The sequence below is a fragment of the Camelus bactrianus genome, chromosome 5 (assembly GCF_048773025.1).
Source record: "Camelus bactrianus isolate YW-2024 breed Bactrian camel chromosome 5, ASM4877302v1, whole genome shotgun sequence".
In the NCBI taxonomy this organism is placed as follows: Eukaryota; Metazoa; Chordata; class Mammalia; order Artiodactyla; family Camelidae; genus Camelus; species Camelus bactrianus.
The window spans coordinates 53,958,687-53,973,619 of record NC_133543.1 but is presented as its reverse complement, the minus strand read 5'-3'; the positions used below and the strand labels follow the sequence as shown (position 1 = coordinate 53,973,619).

Sequence of the window (14,933 nt, the reverse complement as noted above, 5' to 3'; positions counted from 1 at the left end):
GAAAATGTACTTACATCTGTGGTCTTTCCCCCCAAAACCTATAATCTGAGTCTGGTCTTGAAAACAAAATCAGACAAATCACAATTCAGGGACATTCTCCTAAATATCTGACCAGTATCCCTCAAAACTGCCAGTTCAGCAACAGCAAGGAAAGTCTGAGAAACTGGAACAGTCAAAGGAGTCTAAGGAGACAGGACCACTAAATATACAGTGATATCCTGGATGGGATCCTGGAATGGAAATAGGATACTACATGAAGACAAAGGAAGCCTGAATAAACAATGGACTTTAGTTAATAATAATGTATCAGTATTAGTTCATAAAAAATGCTAAAAGATAAAAGTTGTCAAACCCTAAATATCCTTTAGGAATGAACGTAAAATAAAGGCATTCTCAGATGAAGAAGAAATGCAGGTGAATTTGCAGCCAGCAGACCTGTTTTACAAGAATTTCTAAAGGAAGTTCTTCAGTCAGAAAGGAAATACCAGTGAGAAGTTTAGAACATCAGAAATGAAGGAAGAACAACAGCAATGTAACCAAAAATAATTCCAAAAATGGGAAGGAGATGATGTGAAAACTTTAACAAGATATAGATAGCTGTTTGAAAAAAATTACTGCAGAGGAAATTCATTCCTCAATATGGTTGATAAAATATTAAATAATAAATTCCTTTAAAAAACTTAATTAAAAAAGTAGGATATGAAACTATATATACAGTGTAAACTAAATATTTTGTTTCTATACATTAAATACATAAACACTCCAAGCTCTGGGTGGTGGCATTTATAGGATATTTTTAAAAATAGTGTTATATTTCCAAATATTCAACATAAGCACTATTTATGATCTGGGAAGGATAACCATAATTATAAAAATGCACTGTCTTGCTAGACTTCATCTTAGACTCTTAGCATAAACATTTCCGTTTAGGAACACAATGTAAGCGTCAAGACTCATCTGAATGTAAATTTGGCTCATAGACTTTAAAGACTTAAAACCAAATAGATACAAAAACAATTCCTGTAATATCCAAGGACAAATAGGATTGCTGCTATCATTTACTGGTTCAGAACCCACATCTAAGTATCTCAAAAGACTTAACAAGATTAAATCTTGTTAATTTCCACATCATACATGTTAGGAAGACAGTGAAAAAGAAGTTATGATTCTGATTGAATGGAATGCATGGAATTTCTAAAGCACAATGCTTACTGCAATCAAAGCTATTGCAAAACGTGGTGTCAACATTATTCTCAACTGCTTCTGTCCTATTTCTTTGTAAGCAAGGGATGAAGACTTACCCCAAATGAGGTATTGATTGCCTTATGATGTTATCTGAGTACACCAGAGGAAGGGGATTTTTTTTTTTAGCGGTCAGCTAAACGTGCCTCACTGGGGAGAACAGCTACTACTTCTTGTCCCTCACTTCTTCCGGGCACAGACCCCTGCCCTCCATGGGCAGCACTGAGCCCACAGTGTATCTCACCCACACTGACTCAGAACTGGGGTATAGGGACCACGTGACCCACACTGGATCAGCTGTGTCCTTCCCCAAGGTTTCCTAACTGTAGCTGCCTGGAAGAACCAGGAATTGCTGGTGGCCATGCTTCCAGGCTTGGGGAGAAGCAGAAGGAAGAGGAGCCCTTGGCTTGCACTAGCCCAGGGTCAGCTCCACAACTGCTCTTCCTGTGGACTGGGGATGGAGCCTCCAACGTCCTCTCTTGTTTGCTTTTGAGGTGGCTTGATATGGATTTCTGCCACCTGTAGCCTCCACAGTCTGGAGTTATATAATAAGGCAGTAGCTGCATTCTTTTGAAGAAGGAAAACATTAGGGTGGTGAATAATGAAATTTCGCTTTCTCAGAAATCTTTTGACACAGGGATCTATATTCAATATCTTGTAATAACCTTTAATGAAAAAGAATATAAAAATGAATATATGTATATATATGCATGGCTGGGACATTGTGCTGTACACCAGAAATTGACACATTGTAACTGACTGCACTTCAATTTAAAAGAAACCCTTTGAGTTCAAGTGACATGGCACTTACAACATATGAGGTATTTTGGCTCTTAACTCCCATCTCTCAGTACTATGTTCTGATATAATTATCCATTTACCAATCTCTGTCCAAGGCTGTTTAAGCTGTTAGGCTGTCTGCTCTTTAAAGTCAAGAATTAGTTTTACTGGACTTTCATCTCCAGAACCAAAGTATGTACCTGCACAGCACATAGTAGGCACTTCATAAATGCTAAATAAGTGATTTTAAAAGAATTGAACAAAATATGATCGCTTTCCCCCTATTATGGAATTACTTTACTTCTTCCAACTTTATTAATTGGAAATTTGTGGCTCAGTTGGAAAAACTATTTAATAAAAAGGGGGGTTACTAGCCCATTTAGTAGTTTAAGAAACTATAATGAGAATGATTAAACTAATTAAGAAAACAAATTGTTTCAAGCAGGTCATAGCCCTTTAAATCATATAGAAATACTCTGTGAGCTAAGTTACAAATAACATCTCTCTGCCTATTCATTAAAGTAGATCCCTGAGGATGTCTATTAAGTCACACTTTGTTAGCTTGATTCATTACTATTTATACTTGAAATATGCCATAAGTCAACCTTTTATTAGTTCGAAAGGCAACACCTGCAATTACCCACAAAACTTGCTTACAAACATAAATTCTCTTAAAACCTACAAAATATAACAGAGGTGGGGAGCCAAACCCCTAATAAAATTCTTGCTAATTTTTGTCTTATTTTTATTTCTTTCAGATACATTCTAATATTATTCATGCCCCAGGCACATGCTACTCAGTATAAATACCTAATGTCAAATCTCATTATCACTTTCTAATCTAATGTTTATTATTATTAACTATTGAATAGACAGGGGTACAGTACAAAAGCCTAATCGCGCCTCACTCCTGGATACTGTCTAGTAGAACGACCTTCAAACTAGGTCTCCAAATTCACTCTACCCTCAGTCTTCCCTTTCTTAGTTGTTGGCAGCTGCATCCTTCATCGTGGTCCGGCCAAGAACCCTGAAGTTGTCCTTGACTTCTCTTTCTCACCTCACATTTAATTCATCAAAAGTTCTTATGACTCCATTTTCAAAATCCACTCAGAATGCAACACAAAGTCCAAGGTGACTATGCCATCCTCACTCTCTCTGCATGAGGCATCACACTAGCTGCCTAGGAGTCAAGGACTTTCATGACATTGCCATTTAAAACTATTTCCATTCCTATCTGATTATATATGTGGACAAGCTTTTCCAGTGTTCATATCTCTAAAAACCAAGAAGAGAAATAGAAGTGATGTCAAACCCCTGCTGCATACAGGTAACATGTTCATTTTTTAAAAGCACCCAAGTCATTTGATGATGCATTTCCAATAATAATGTACTTTAATATTTTATAATTATTTATAAAAGTCTATAAGATATTTAGTTTGTTTTGACAACTGTGTACTACTACTGTCATTCAATCCAGAAGAAAAATTTTTAATGGAGACTTACGGTCACAAGAAATTTTAAATCACTAAGATTTAAATTTATATACTTATTTTTGATACATGAAAGTATAAGACGGTGATCGGTAAGAGACTTTCAATCGTAAAAACACATTACAACATGGAGGTGCCACATTACCCTAGACAGCTCACATTTGGACACTTAACACAAAGGAAAACTATCTTCTATTTTATTTAAGACAATTATGTTTGGGTCTTTGCTATTATAGCTGAATCTGTATACTAATACATTGGCATAATTAAAAAGTAATCAGGCCCGTAAAAAACCCATTACAATAGGATAAAATTCTATGAAGTAAATAGAATGGGAATACGATTTAAAGGACAAAAAGAAATAATGTAACACTGCCAACTTTCAGAGCTTAATAATATATTTTTAAATGGTGAATAACAAAATGTTTCCCACAATGCCTAGTCCTGGACTAATACACAGTAAGCACTCTATAAAAACTTGCTAATTAACAGAATCACTTCTTGGGAAAATTTCTTTGACTTGACAGGATTGGGACTCAATCTTTCTATGGGCTTGCAGACCAGACACTCATTCACTTAGGAAAGTGAAATATCAACAACATATTGGAAGATATATGAATGGATGAATGAATGAATGAGTTGAATATTGTGGCTAATTTGGAGGTTCCCAAGTACCGGTAATCTTACAAAAGAAAATAACATTTACTATTAATACTTCCTCTTTCATCCAAACATTTTGTGCCATGTAACTTCAAGCTGTAAGGTTAGATGTGCAGAAATATTGAAATGGCCACCAGAGGGAGCCCAAGTGTTTTTATGAATATACCAGATATCAAATAGAGAAAAAGAAAGAAAACATACAAAATATAAAGCTGGGGGAGCAGGGGACTGGTGCACGTGGGAAAAGGGATCATTATCTGTTTCAGTCAAAAGAGTATCTTGTTGAATGACATAGCCATTTATGTAATATGTACCAGTTCCTTTACTAGGCAGTTGTACACTGCAATGCTTTGACAATTTAAATAGAAGAATTGGTTAAAATAATATTTTAAAAAAACCCCACATACCCTAAAACCAGAACGTGCATACATGAATCATGATAACATACATGATTCTCTGCTGGGCCCCCAGACGAGCCAGGCGCCTTCTCCAGCTTGTCTTCACGTCCCTACTCCTCTCTACCCCGGCCCATCACTGTAGTCACTTTGGGTGTGGTTCCCTCACTTTAGGATTGGTGTGACTTGGGAACCGTTCATTCTCCTGGCTGAGCCAGGACACATGAAGATGAACCACTTTTCCATTCGGCATCCTGAAGTCTTCCCAGAACTCAGAACCGGACCAAGTCCTAACAGGACGCGAGAGCACCTTTATAAGACTTCCCAGACCCAAACTACTCGTAAACCAGACCCCACTGGCCCACCGCAGTGATCTCCCCAGGCTGGGATCACATCCCTGGGCTGAGGATACTAACGAGGATGTGATCTTGTTTAGAAAGAAGCTCCAGGGAAGTGTCAGGTAATGTTTTCTATTTGAGAGCAGCATCAAGTTTTGGAATTACCCTCCCACCTCATTTGCTCTCCCAACAACCCTTTTGTTGTGGTTGGCAAGGGATCACCATTTCACTGACGAGGAGACTGAGTCTCATGGAGGTAAGACTTGCCCTGTGTTGCTGCTATTGCTGGGGACAGAAGGTGATGCATCTCTGGGGACACGGACTGCAACAATGAATATGTACTGGATCCAGTCATACTAGTGTCTTCTGAGACAGAAATAAAATTCTCATCTTCCTTTTTGTCAAATTACAAGTAAGTAAAAAGCAAGTGAATTTAACGACTTAGCACTTGTTTTACTCCGTATTTTCATGGTATGCTTTCCTAAGTTTATTTTTCATGTCTGGATGGGGTAATTTTATCATGTATGCAAGTAAATGAGCACAAACCAAATTACATTCCACAAGGTTAGGTGCTCTGCTGAGTGATGCTAGATTTAACATATTGATTAATGCCTTGAATATGGAATCAAATGCATTCTTGTTAAATTTGACAATGATACCCAATTGGGTGGGAGTGGACGGCACTCGGGAGAACTGGAATGAAATTTAAAGTGACCTTGACAAATGGAAAAGGGAAGAGGGGTCAAAATTCAATAGAAAGCTTTATAGAGTGATTCATTCAAGAGAAGTAAGAGGAATTAAAAAAAAAAAAAAAGGAGAACCACAGAAACGAGAGAGCACTGACTGGGCTACTAGAGCAGAAAAGGAGCTGGAGATCAGAGTGAACAACAGGCTTCAAAGGCATCTGCAATCTAGAGCTGTCACCTTTAAAAGGAAGGCATGATATTGGGAGGTGCAAACAGGGCAAAATTCAAGCTAATTCCCCATCTACATTCAAAATAGATCTTTAGGTTAAAAAAAAGTATGGTGTTTTGCTGGAATCCTGAAATGCCTGAAGCTTAGAAGCCAGATATTGATAACTTTGCAAAGGGATCCTAGAAATTAAGAATCCAAAATAATGAACAGGTTTTGATTTTAGAGCTGATGGAATTAGCCTCCAAAGAGAAGGCTCTGGTATTCTGTTCCTTTATTCATGCACTGCTCTCCTTTCCCCTCTACCTGGTTAACACCTACTTTGCATCAAGAGTGCACGCAGGCATTTCCCACTCTGGGAGGCCTGCTCTGAGCCTCCCCTCCTCTCCTGAGAACCACACGGACCCCCACGTGTCTCCCGAGTGTGCACCCGGACGCCAGCACTGGCCAGCACGGGGCAGGCATTATCTCACTGATGCTCCTAGAAGCCTCGTTGGCTTCCACTACCAGTCCACGCCCTCCAAACCACTGTTATTCCTACCCTGTAGATGGGCAAATAAAGAGTGAACAGGTTAACTAACTTGTCCACCTTCACCTGGTCCGTAAGAGGCAGAGCTGGGCTTTAACTCAAGCCTGAAGCGCTCCTAGGGCCACGCCCGCACACCATGCCCTCCCCACCACACGTGCCCACAACACTTCATTGTGCCTGTTGTGTTCACACGTCTGCCTCCATCCGCTGACTGCAACTCCCCGAAGGTACCATGCTTGCTTTATTTTTGTAGCTCACGTGGGGCCTGGGATGGAGTGATATACATGCACTCAATTTCAAGCAGCTAGATGGCACATTCTATGGGCATTTCAGAATCATTCTGTGACTGAAGGAAAACAGAAAATAAAACCAAGTTGAAGTGAATTTAAACATTTATAAAAGCTTGCAGTAAGAATTCTGAACAATGCCTGATCTTACTACTGAAAGTGGTTTTACACTTTTCTTTCCTGGCAGTTTTAAAGAATGAAAACGGTTAAATATAAATTTATACAATAGGTATGTGTCTATATATGTGTGTGTGTGTGTGTGTGTGTGTGCATAAATCTTCAATGCAATTTTACCAAAAGATAAAGAGAATAACTACAGAATATTTTAATATCTATGGACTCAGGGGAGCCTGTCTGACACAGAATTATTATTAGAAAATAATCCAAATCCTAAATGACATGTAATCACTGGATTAATTTATCCAATCTGAGAACACTACAATTACTACAATTTTCTCTCCTAAATGTAAGACATATTTTGCAAATAATTTGGTTTCAATTTCTCAAAACAAGGACCAGAAAAATTCAAATACATCAGACATAAACGCTGCTATATATTTTATTCTCACAGTCAGTTGAGGCAACGTGCTAGCAGCGTGGAGTTACAGGTGATGAATGTGACTGTCGGCAGCACAGGATAAAATGTCTCTGCAGCCAGCCATGCCTTCTCCCCTACCTTTGGAACCAGCCATGTGGTGTATTGCGATCAGCACGACACCGTGTTCCTTGCCCTGCTGACAGTGGGACTAATTCTCAGCAGCAGAGCTAATATCCAGCAGCCTTATTACCTCAAGGCCGTGGCGTTTGTTAAAGTGAGCACAGGGAGAAGCTGTTGGCTACGGAGATCGGGGAATATCATTTCTCTTATGATTATTATTTTTAACCATTAAACACTACCCAGGTTCTCTGTGATATCTTGCCCGAGTCAAATTCTGATTAAGATGAGACTGACAGAACGCATTCAAAGCAGGGTCCTATGGGGTAACTTGGGGGCCACCCTAGGAAGCCATCAGCACCGCAGCAACATTCAAAGGCTTGTTTCCATAGAAATGTAGACACACCAAAATCAGAACACTGAAACAATCACCACATATAATTCACAGTATTACAAAAATGACCCTAAAATATATGAATGAGCCACCACCCCAATACACCCCGACAGGTGCCCTTTCCACCAAGCAAACTCACAGCAAGCGGGTCCTGTGAACACTGCAGAGAACGTCCAGAGGCAGCAAACACATGGCCTGACAGAAGGTCAGCTTTCCAGAGAGTTCCCTGCATTTCCTATTTATTATTTAGATAAAGGACAACTATACGTCATCTTGAAACTTCAAGCAGGATACCGCTGCAGAAGCTAGAAAGAGACACAGCTCGGGCCAGCTTCTGTAAGACCAGAGGAACCGGTGGAATGAAAAGCAGAAAGAAATCCAGCAAGGGCCTCCCGCCCCATCAAATGCACAACTCACAAACACCAAAGCAAATATTTCTTCAGAGACTCAAGCGCTGAAGTTGTTCTTGGCACCTTTGACACAACGACACTGCTTCCTTCCAGGAGGTGGGGCAGCGTCAGGCCTGACTCACTGAGCGACGCGTTCTAATAGGGCCGGGGGAGGAAATGGGTATTTACATTCTACACAATGCGTAGTTTGGGCCAGCAACGCGGCTAAATCTAATCTTACCTGGGGTGATGAGCCACTGGTCCTACAAAGTCAAAACAAGGCCTTTGGTTTGCTCTCCTGGGTGGGGCTTTGCACCCCCAGCCAGGTACACATGTGCTGTGTCAGTGTGGGGACAGCGCCAGTCAAACCATTCACCTCCCGGGACCGAAGGACCTGGCTGCTGGGGTGTGCCTGTGAACTCTGGCCAGGAAGTCCATATAAGCTCTGGATGTCTACCAGCCATGTTTTAAAGCAGGACTTTAAAAATCGTGTGTTCCACAATCAACTGTTGGTTTGAATTCAGTTCTAAAGCTGGAGTTGAAAGGTTTTACAGAGTTTTATGCAGTTATCTAAGGGTATCTAAGTTTTTTTGTTTGTTTGTTTGTTTTTTTACTTTAAGTTTGTGTGAGGAGACACAATTTTCTTTTTCTTCATTTGGCCCAGAATCAGAGCCAATCAATAGTGGTAAAATAAGATGTCATCATTTAACTGGTGGAAAAATATTCTCATTTGTTGGCTCTAATCTTGAAAAAGAGCAACAATAGAGACAAATGTTATTATATTCCCTAAAAACTCCTAAAATGACTCACCTGTTGACCCTAATAGTTACTTGCTTATTATTATTCTATTGCCTCCTTAATAAGAATATTTACAAACTGTGTAAACTATTTCCTCACCATTTGCCATTTAAAGCTTTATGTCTTTATGGTACTTTACAGTATAGAAAAATTATTCTTCATATAAATGACCCATGATTCTTTAAAAGTCTGGGGAGCTTCAACGAAGCTTCTTAAAAGGAGACCTCCCAAGCGGTTTCACAAGACTGCCAGGCTTGCCTGCTACTGATCGCTAGCGTCGGTGCTTCTAGGGCTGGGGAGAAGTCTGAGCTCTGAATTGACAGTTTTTATACCCACACTTAACAACAAACTTGCTAATCACACTGTCAACTCTATAATTGCCTAAAAAATGAAGACCTCAAATGATCCTTTCAGAAACAAGATGTTTGTAAAAATCAGGAAATGAGATTATTTCACAACACCTTCCCGAGTCTATTTTCTGGCTCCTTCTACACTGAGGAAGAGAAGTATAAACTTCTAAAATGACCAAACTCCTCAGCAGTTGCCTCGCAGAAGGATGGAGCACAGTAAGCAACCAAGTCTACATAAGCAGCAAAAAATTACAGACACGCTTGTTCCTTCAAAGGGAAACCGTAACATTCCACTAAGCAGCTTTCTTTTAGTTGCGATTTTTAGCTTCTGTGTTAGACATGGTCAGTCAAATTTGGCACATTCAAAGACAGAAAAAAAAAACCTTAAACAGATCAAAGAGAAGAATTTCTTTATAAACACAACAACCCCGAACAATTAGAACCCTGCCAAACAGTCCCCTTGCTTTATTGGTTCAACGGTCATTTTTCTAACATTGTTATCAATTATTTCTATAGGTTCCAGTATCCTGTGTCATCTAAGGTTGAGTGATGTCTCTATAAATTACAGTAAGTAGTAGACAAAATAATCTGGCAAGTTAATTGCGAGGCCATTTGTTTCTATGAAAGTGCAATTTACGAACAGAAAGTTCTTTTTATGAAAGGTAAGGCTGGGTATGGAAATAAAATATAGCTGGCAAGGCTGCTGAAAACACCGCTTACTGACGACTGCATATTTGATTAAAAGTTAAACATGGTGATTCACAAAATCAAGAGTAGGAGCTGGAAAAAAAAAGAATATATTCTTCCCACAAAGAATCTGTTTGGACTCTGAAACAATCACCTAAATGTTTTTGTTTCAGTCCACATGCATATTATTGCTATTTAGAGAAACATAAAGGGAATATAATATTGCCCAGCATGTAGTCAAACAAGGTAAAGGATAAAAGAAACCACCGTAACACAACTTGTCTCTTATAAATGAAAAAGTTCAATTAACATTAACCCCACTTTAAGGCTCTTAGGCTTCTTTTTATCTTTCTAGAGCTTCAACTCTACTCATGAATGTCTTTCATCTCATTTGCTTTATTTTGACTGATGACATCGGAGAGCTCTCCTAATAGCATGTGGGGATGTTATACCCACTTTACTAGCCGGGAGAGGAAAAGTGTGCTTCTGTTTTCTAGAGAATTTGACATAGAATGACCCAAACAGATACGAATAAGCACATACTATGACTAATTTGGGGGGAGACAGCCTGGCCAGCCCTCTAAATCTTTGAGGGCAACATGCTGTTAACAGCTCGTTGTTTCTGACTTCTGCAAACTTCAAATTCCTCTTTTGTCACTAAGTGAGCTACCTGATGACAGCTGGCAGGCTTTCTGCTTAGAATGTTGCGCCTGTCCTCCCACTGCAGGGAGGTCCAACCGAAAGGTCACCGGGTGCCTACGAGAGACCGAGCTTCCTTTTGAAGCTTAGAACATTTTCGACCTCCTAGAGCTCGGCCATTCTCTGTGTGCTCTCCATGTCACTGACAGTTCCTTGATGAGGAAGCACCAGGCTCTTTCATCATCTTTATTTGGCTAATGATCCATGTATTATTCGTTACAGCAGGCTTTGGGACATCCGTGTCCAAAATGGTGCCAGGATTGGTTAACTTTATAGAGTCTAAACGCTACTGTTTTACTCTCCGTGAACCTGATGATCTTGAACTTTACTCAATACACAGAGAAATGTTTTTAATAGCAAAAGATCATTAGAAAGGTTCATTGAAGAAAGATATTTTGAGGGTTAGCAGACATTTGGTCCTATACAAAATATCCATAAGACATTTGGTCCATATCAAAAGGTCTGAAATTTGATTGTATCCAAAAAGTCCATAAGCATATTTGCTCTGTGATAAATGGTTCTGGACCTTTTGGCGTGGACCAAACGTCTCTGTGGATGTTTTAGGCAGGACCAAGTGTCCTTCAGGGTTAAGGGGGAGCCATATAATACAAAAGGACAGTATTTTATAAGGGGTAGGACATTCTTCAGAGGAGAAAAGATAGCTAGAAAATACACAGGCTTGATGAAATAATAACTATAATAATAGAACTAACATTTACTGAGCTCTATTGTACGATTCTCTATGCCTTCCACAGATTATCTCATTCAGTATTCATGATGGCTCTTAAGGTAGTCATGACTAAAATCCACATTTTAAAGATGACGCAAGGCTGTTTAGAGCAGCCAAGTGGCTTACCTGAGGCCTCACAGCTAGGAACTGAAATTCTTCGCCGACCCTAGCCAAGAAAGGTTTTGTTGTCACATCTGAAGTGACATCGCTAGGTCTTGAACCCAAATTTGTGGTGGGACAGCAATTCCCAACCAGCCCTTTCAAACCAACACTGTGAAAACAGGGAAACCTAAAGAAAACTAGAGTCAGACCTCTGAAAAGGAATACATAAATCATCTGAATTTAATTCCCATAGAGACAGGACCAAAAGTGGAGAAAGGAAAAGTGAGGGTGATAATTCTGTAACACTGCCATTTGGGTACAGCAGATGAGGAACACAATGACAAGTCAGTACATCAGAGCCACCAAGCACCACTTCAGATTAATCACTGCACACTTCCATCATTAACTCTTCCATGCTATTGTCTAAATTAAGATTCCAGCTAATATCAGTAATACTATTATCGGCACGCAAAGACAATACCACGACACCTCCACCATCCTTAGAGTGAGTACTTGGCACTGGTTCTTGGTGAAAGGTTTGTCCTAAACCTCCTACTCTCTTACCTGTTTGCCCTAAGTAATTAGAGCAATTAATTATTTTTGACTTCCAAAGAGAAATATAGACTCTAATGCACTTTGAGACAATTATAAAATCAATTGACCCTGAATTTCTTATTTTGTATTCCTACTAAGGAAAAACAGTTAATTTTTTACATGCTGCTAAACTAGGGAATTGCTCTAATGCTATGTATATGACATGGGAACAAGAAAACATTTAGCGATCACACGGTTTGCCCCTAGAATAACCTTTCTTCAGACTAGCTGATATCAAAGACATGTGATGACCATGTCAGAGCAATCAACCTTCTCCCCATCATATTTCAAAGTGACTCACCGAAGATGCCAGAATAAGATTAGAAAATTATTTATTGCTCTGTTGAATGTGGATAAAGCGCTCTCTTTGCTAAGAGGGTTACCACGATTATTTTTTACCTTATGACAGTTTTTAGAAATTAGGCAGAGAGAGTAGCTACTCACGTTCTCCTTGTCAGGGATCCCTAGGAAAGGAGAGAGAGAGAGAGAGAGAGAGAGAGAGAGAGAGAGAGAGAGAGAGCATGAGTTGTAAGATCAGCTTGTAAAATGGAAATGAAATCCTTTGCCGAATCAAACCCAGTAAAATTTTGGTGTTTTCAATTTGTCTTTCCATAAAAACTTACATAATGCTGCATCGAATAGCAGGACCTACCAAAATCTGTAACATTAATAAATCGGTGAATCCGGAGCAGGGCTGTGGCCCAATGACTGTCTCAGGCTTATTTTGCTTTTCTACCATATGCTTTCCTTCTCCCAGAGGTAAAAATCCACCCCTGCTTATTTTAAACCATGTGAGCAACTAATTCCTCTGTCCTGGGCACCCGAACACTCAGCATTTTAGACAAACTCTTAAGTTGCACCTATTGTAATTTTACAACGCAGATCACCTCACATTGCTCCAGGCTCCAGGGATCTGAACCTGGGGGCAAGGCGCACATAAAAACTACCGGAACACAACTTTTATTTTGGGCAAAGCAAACTCCTACTGTTTCCAAGTCCGGTCTGAGCACAGCAATGGCTGTTTCCAGGGGTTTCTCCATTTTCCTAGCAAAAAAGTTAATCAGTCATCCATTCACTCATTGACAAACATGAGTGAATGGACATGTTCCATTTCATGAGCATATACTACAGGAAGGCACTGGTCCTTTGCATGTCCTTTGGGTCTGCTACTCTGACTAACAGGGTGAGGGTGGCCACACTGGGAGGTCTACAGTCTCAGCAGAGCTTAATGCCACTAGTAGTACAGTGGGCACAAGCGGCCTTATACTGAAGGGACAGAAGTCCTGGTGGTTTTTATGTGTGGCTTGTGCCTTGCTTAGACCTAGTTTGCAATGCAAAAATATAGTACATCCCAATTCTGGGTAAATAGGACTTTCTGTATTTAATAAGGGGCTACACAGGACTTAAAAATACTGGAGTTAAAAGCACTGAATGCCCATCCTAACAAGAAGCAGTACTGTTCACAGGAGGAGTAAGAATGGGATAGACTTTTTGGAAACATTCCCTGATTAAACTCTGACACCCAAACTGGGATAGCATCAGGACCTAAAAGCTTAGGCAGGAAACAATGGGACAGACAGGGGTGTCCTCTCAAGTAGAAAGTATTCATGGACATGTTTGCCATCACAGATCTGTCAGAGGGAAGGGTGACATAATGTCAGTACTCGGAAATTTGTCTTGAATCCATCCATTCTTTTATTCATCCATCCACCTATCCATCCAACAACCACTTGAAAGGACCGGGGTTGACTGAATGAGGAGATATAGGGTTGTAACAGAAGCTTCCTTTCTAGGAGGTTTAATAAGATAAACACACAGTTGCACAAAGCACCATACTGGAATGGCTAGAAATTAGGGCACCTATAGAGAAACAATACTAAAAAGGTGATCTGGCACCATGCGGGAACTTGACAGTCGAGCTAAGGCATTAGCAGTCTTGGAATTCCAAGTTCCATGACAGGCAATGGGCAATCGTCAAAAGTTTTTGAGCAATAGAGTGATAGATCTAGAAAAAGGAGGGAAGGGACTTATCAAAATTAAAAGCCACTTAAGATATAAAAAGCAGAGACAATGGCATGGTCTCTGATTGAAGCCCAGTTTGAGCAATCAGCTATAAAGACACTCAGTCAGGGAAATCTGAATATGGACTGGGTAGCAGATGTTGTTAAGGAAAATCGTACCAGTTACTAGGTGTAATAAGGGTGTAGTTTTTTGCATGGACAAGTCTGTATTTTCAAAACAAACCTGCTGAAGTATTTGGGGTGCAATGTGTGGATATGATTAGAAGAAGGAAATATGGCAAAACATTAATATTAAAATATCTATTGAGTTATTAGTAACAAATCAGCAAAAACATAGCCAAGTGTTAAAAGCTTAATATTATTTAAATCAAGTGATGAAGATATGGGCATTGAATGTATCATTCCGTATGTTTGAAATTTTTCACAGTAAAAAGTGAATTTTAAAAGTTTCATGTCAGTCAGGTGTACGGTAGACCAGGGGTGACATAATGAAGGTTCAGAGCCAGCTGAGTCGTTTTCTGCTCCCAGGTCAAGAGTGACGAGGCCCTCAGCCCAGTGGCTGCAGAGCGGAGGGAAAGGGAAGAATAAGAACGCCACACAGGAAGGAGCAGGGGATGGACCAGGGATCAGCCTCAGTGGGTGGAGGTGGGAGAAAGGAGGGCTTCAGAGTGGTGGTGGTTTAGCGCCAGGTGGGGGAGGACAGTGGAATTATGAATGAAACATGCTTTCAGGAGGAAGGATGGTTTTGCGAGAGTCAAGCTGTGTTCTGTTACTGACACTTTGAGTTCATGAGACCAGCAGGACGTCCGAGTGGAAAGAGAACCAGCAGTCACTTGGAAAGTTAGGCTGCCCTCTGTCAGATTCAAATAGAGGGGCTGGTT

The 14,933-nt window shown here is 40.0% G+C and overlaps 1 protein-coding gene across 10 annotated transcripts in view; it reads right to left on the bottom strand.

The window, feature by feature from the left end:
• The window catches only part of RAPGEF4 (Rap guanine nucleotide exchange factor 4), a 273,427-nt gene that overhangs the window by 108,378 nt on the left and 150,116 nt on the right, over positions 1-14,933 (bottom strand). For 5 of the 10 annotated variants that reach the window (XM_074363893.1, XM_074363889.1, XM_010960700.3 and 2 more), the window contains one exon: positions 12,476-12,495. The exons of 4 other annotated variants lie outside the window; for them this stretch is intronic. In XM_074363893.1, coding sequence (XP_074219994.1) covers positions 12,476-12,495 — 20 coding nt within the window. Of the gene's footprint in view, positions 1-7,821; positions 8,165-12,475; positions 12,496-14,933 lie in introns of those variants that run through there. One more of the 10 variants, XM_010960696.3, reaches the window with a different exon arrangement.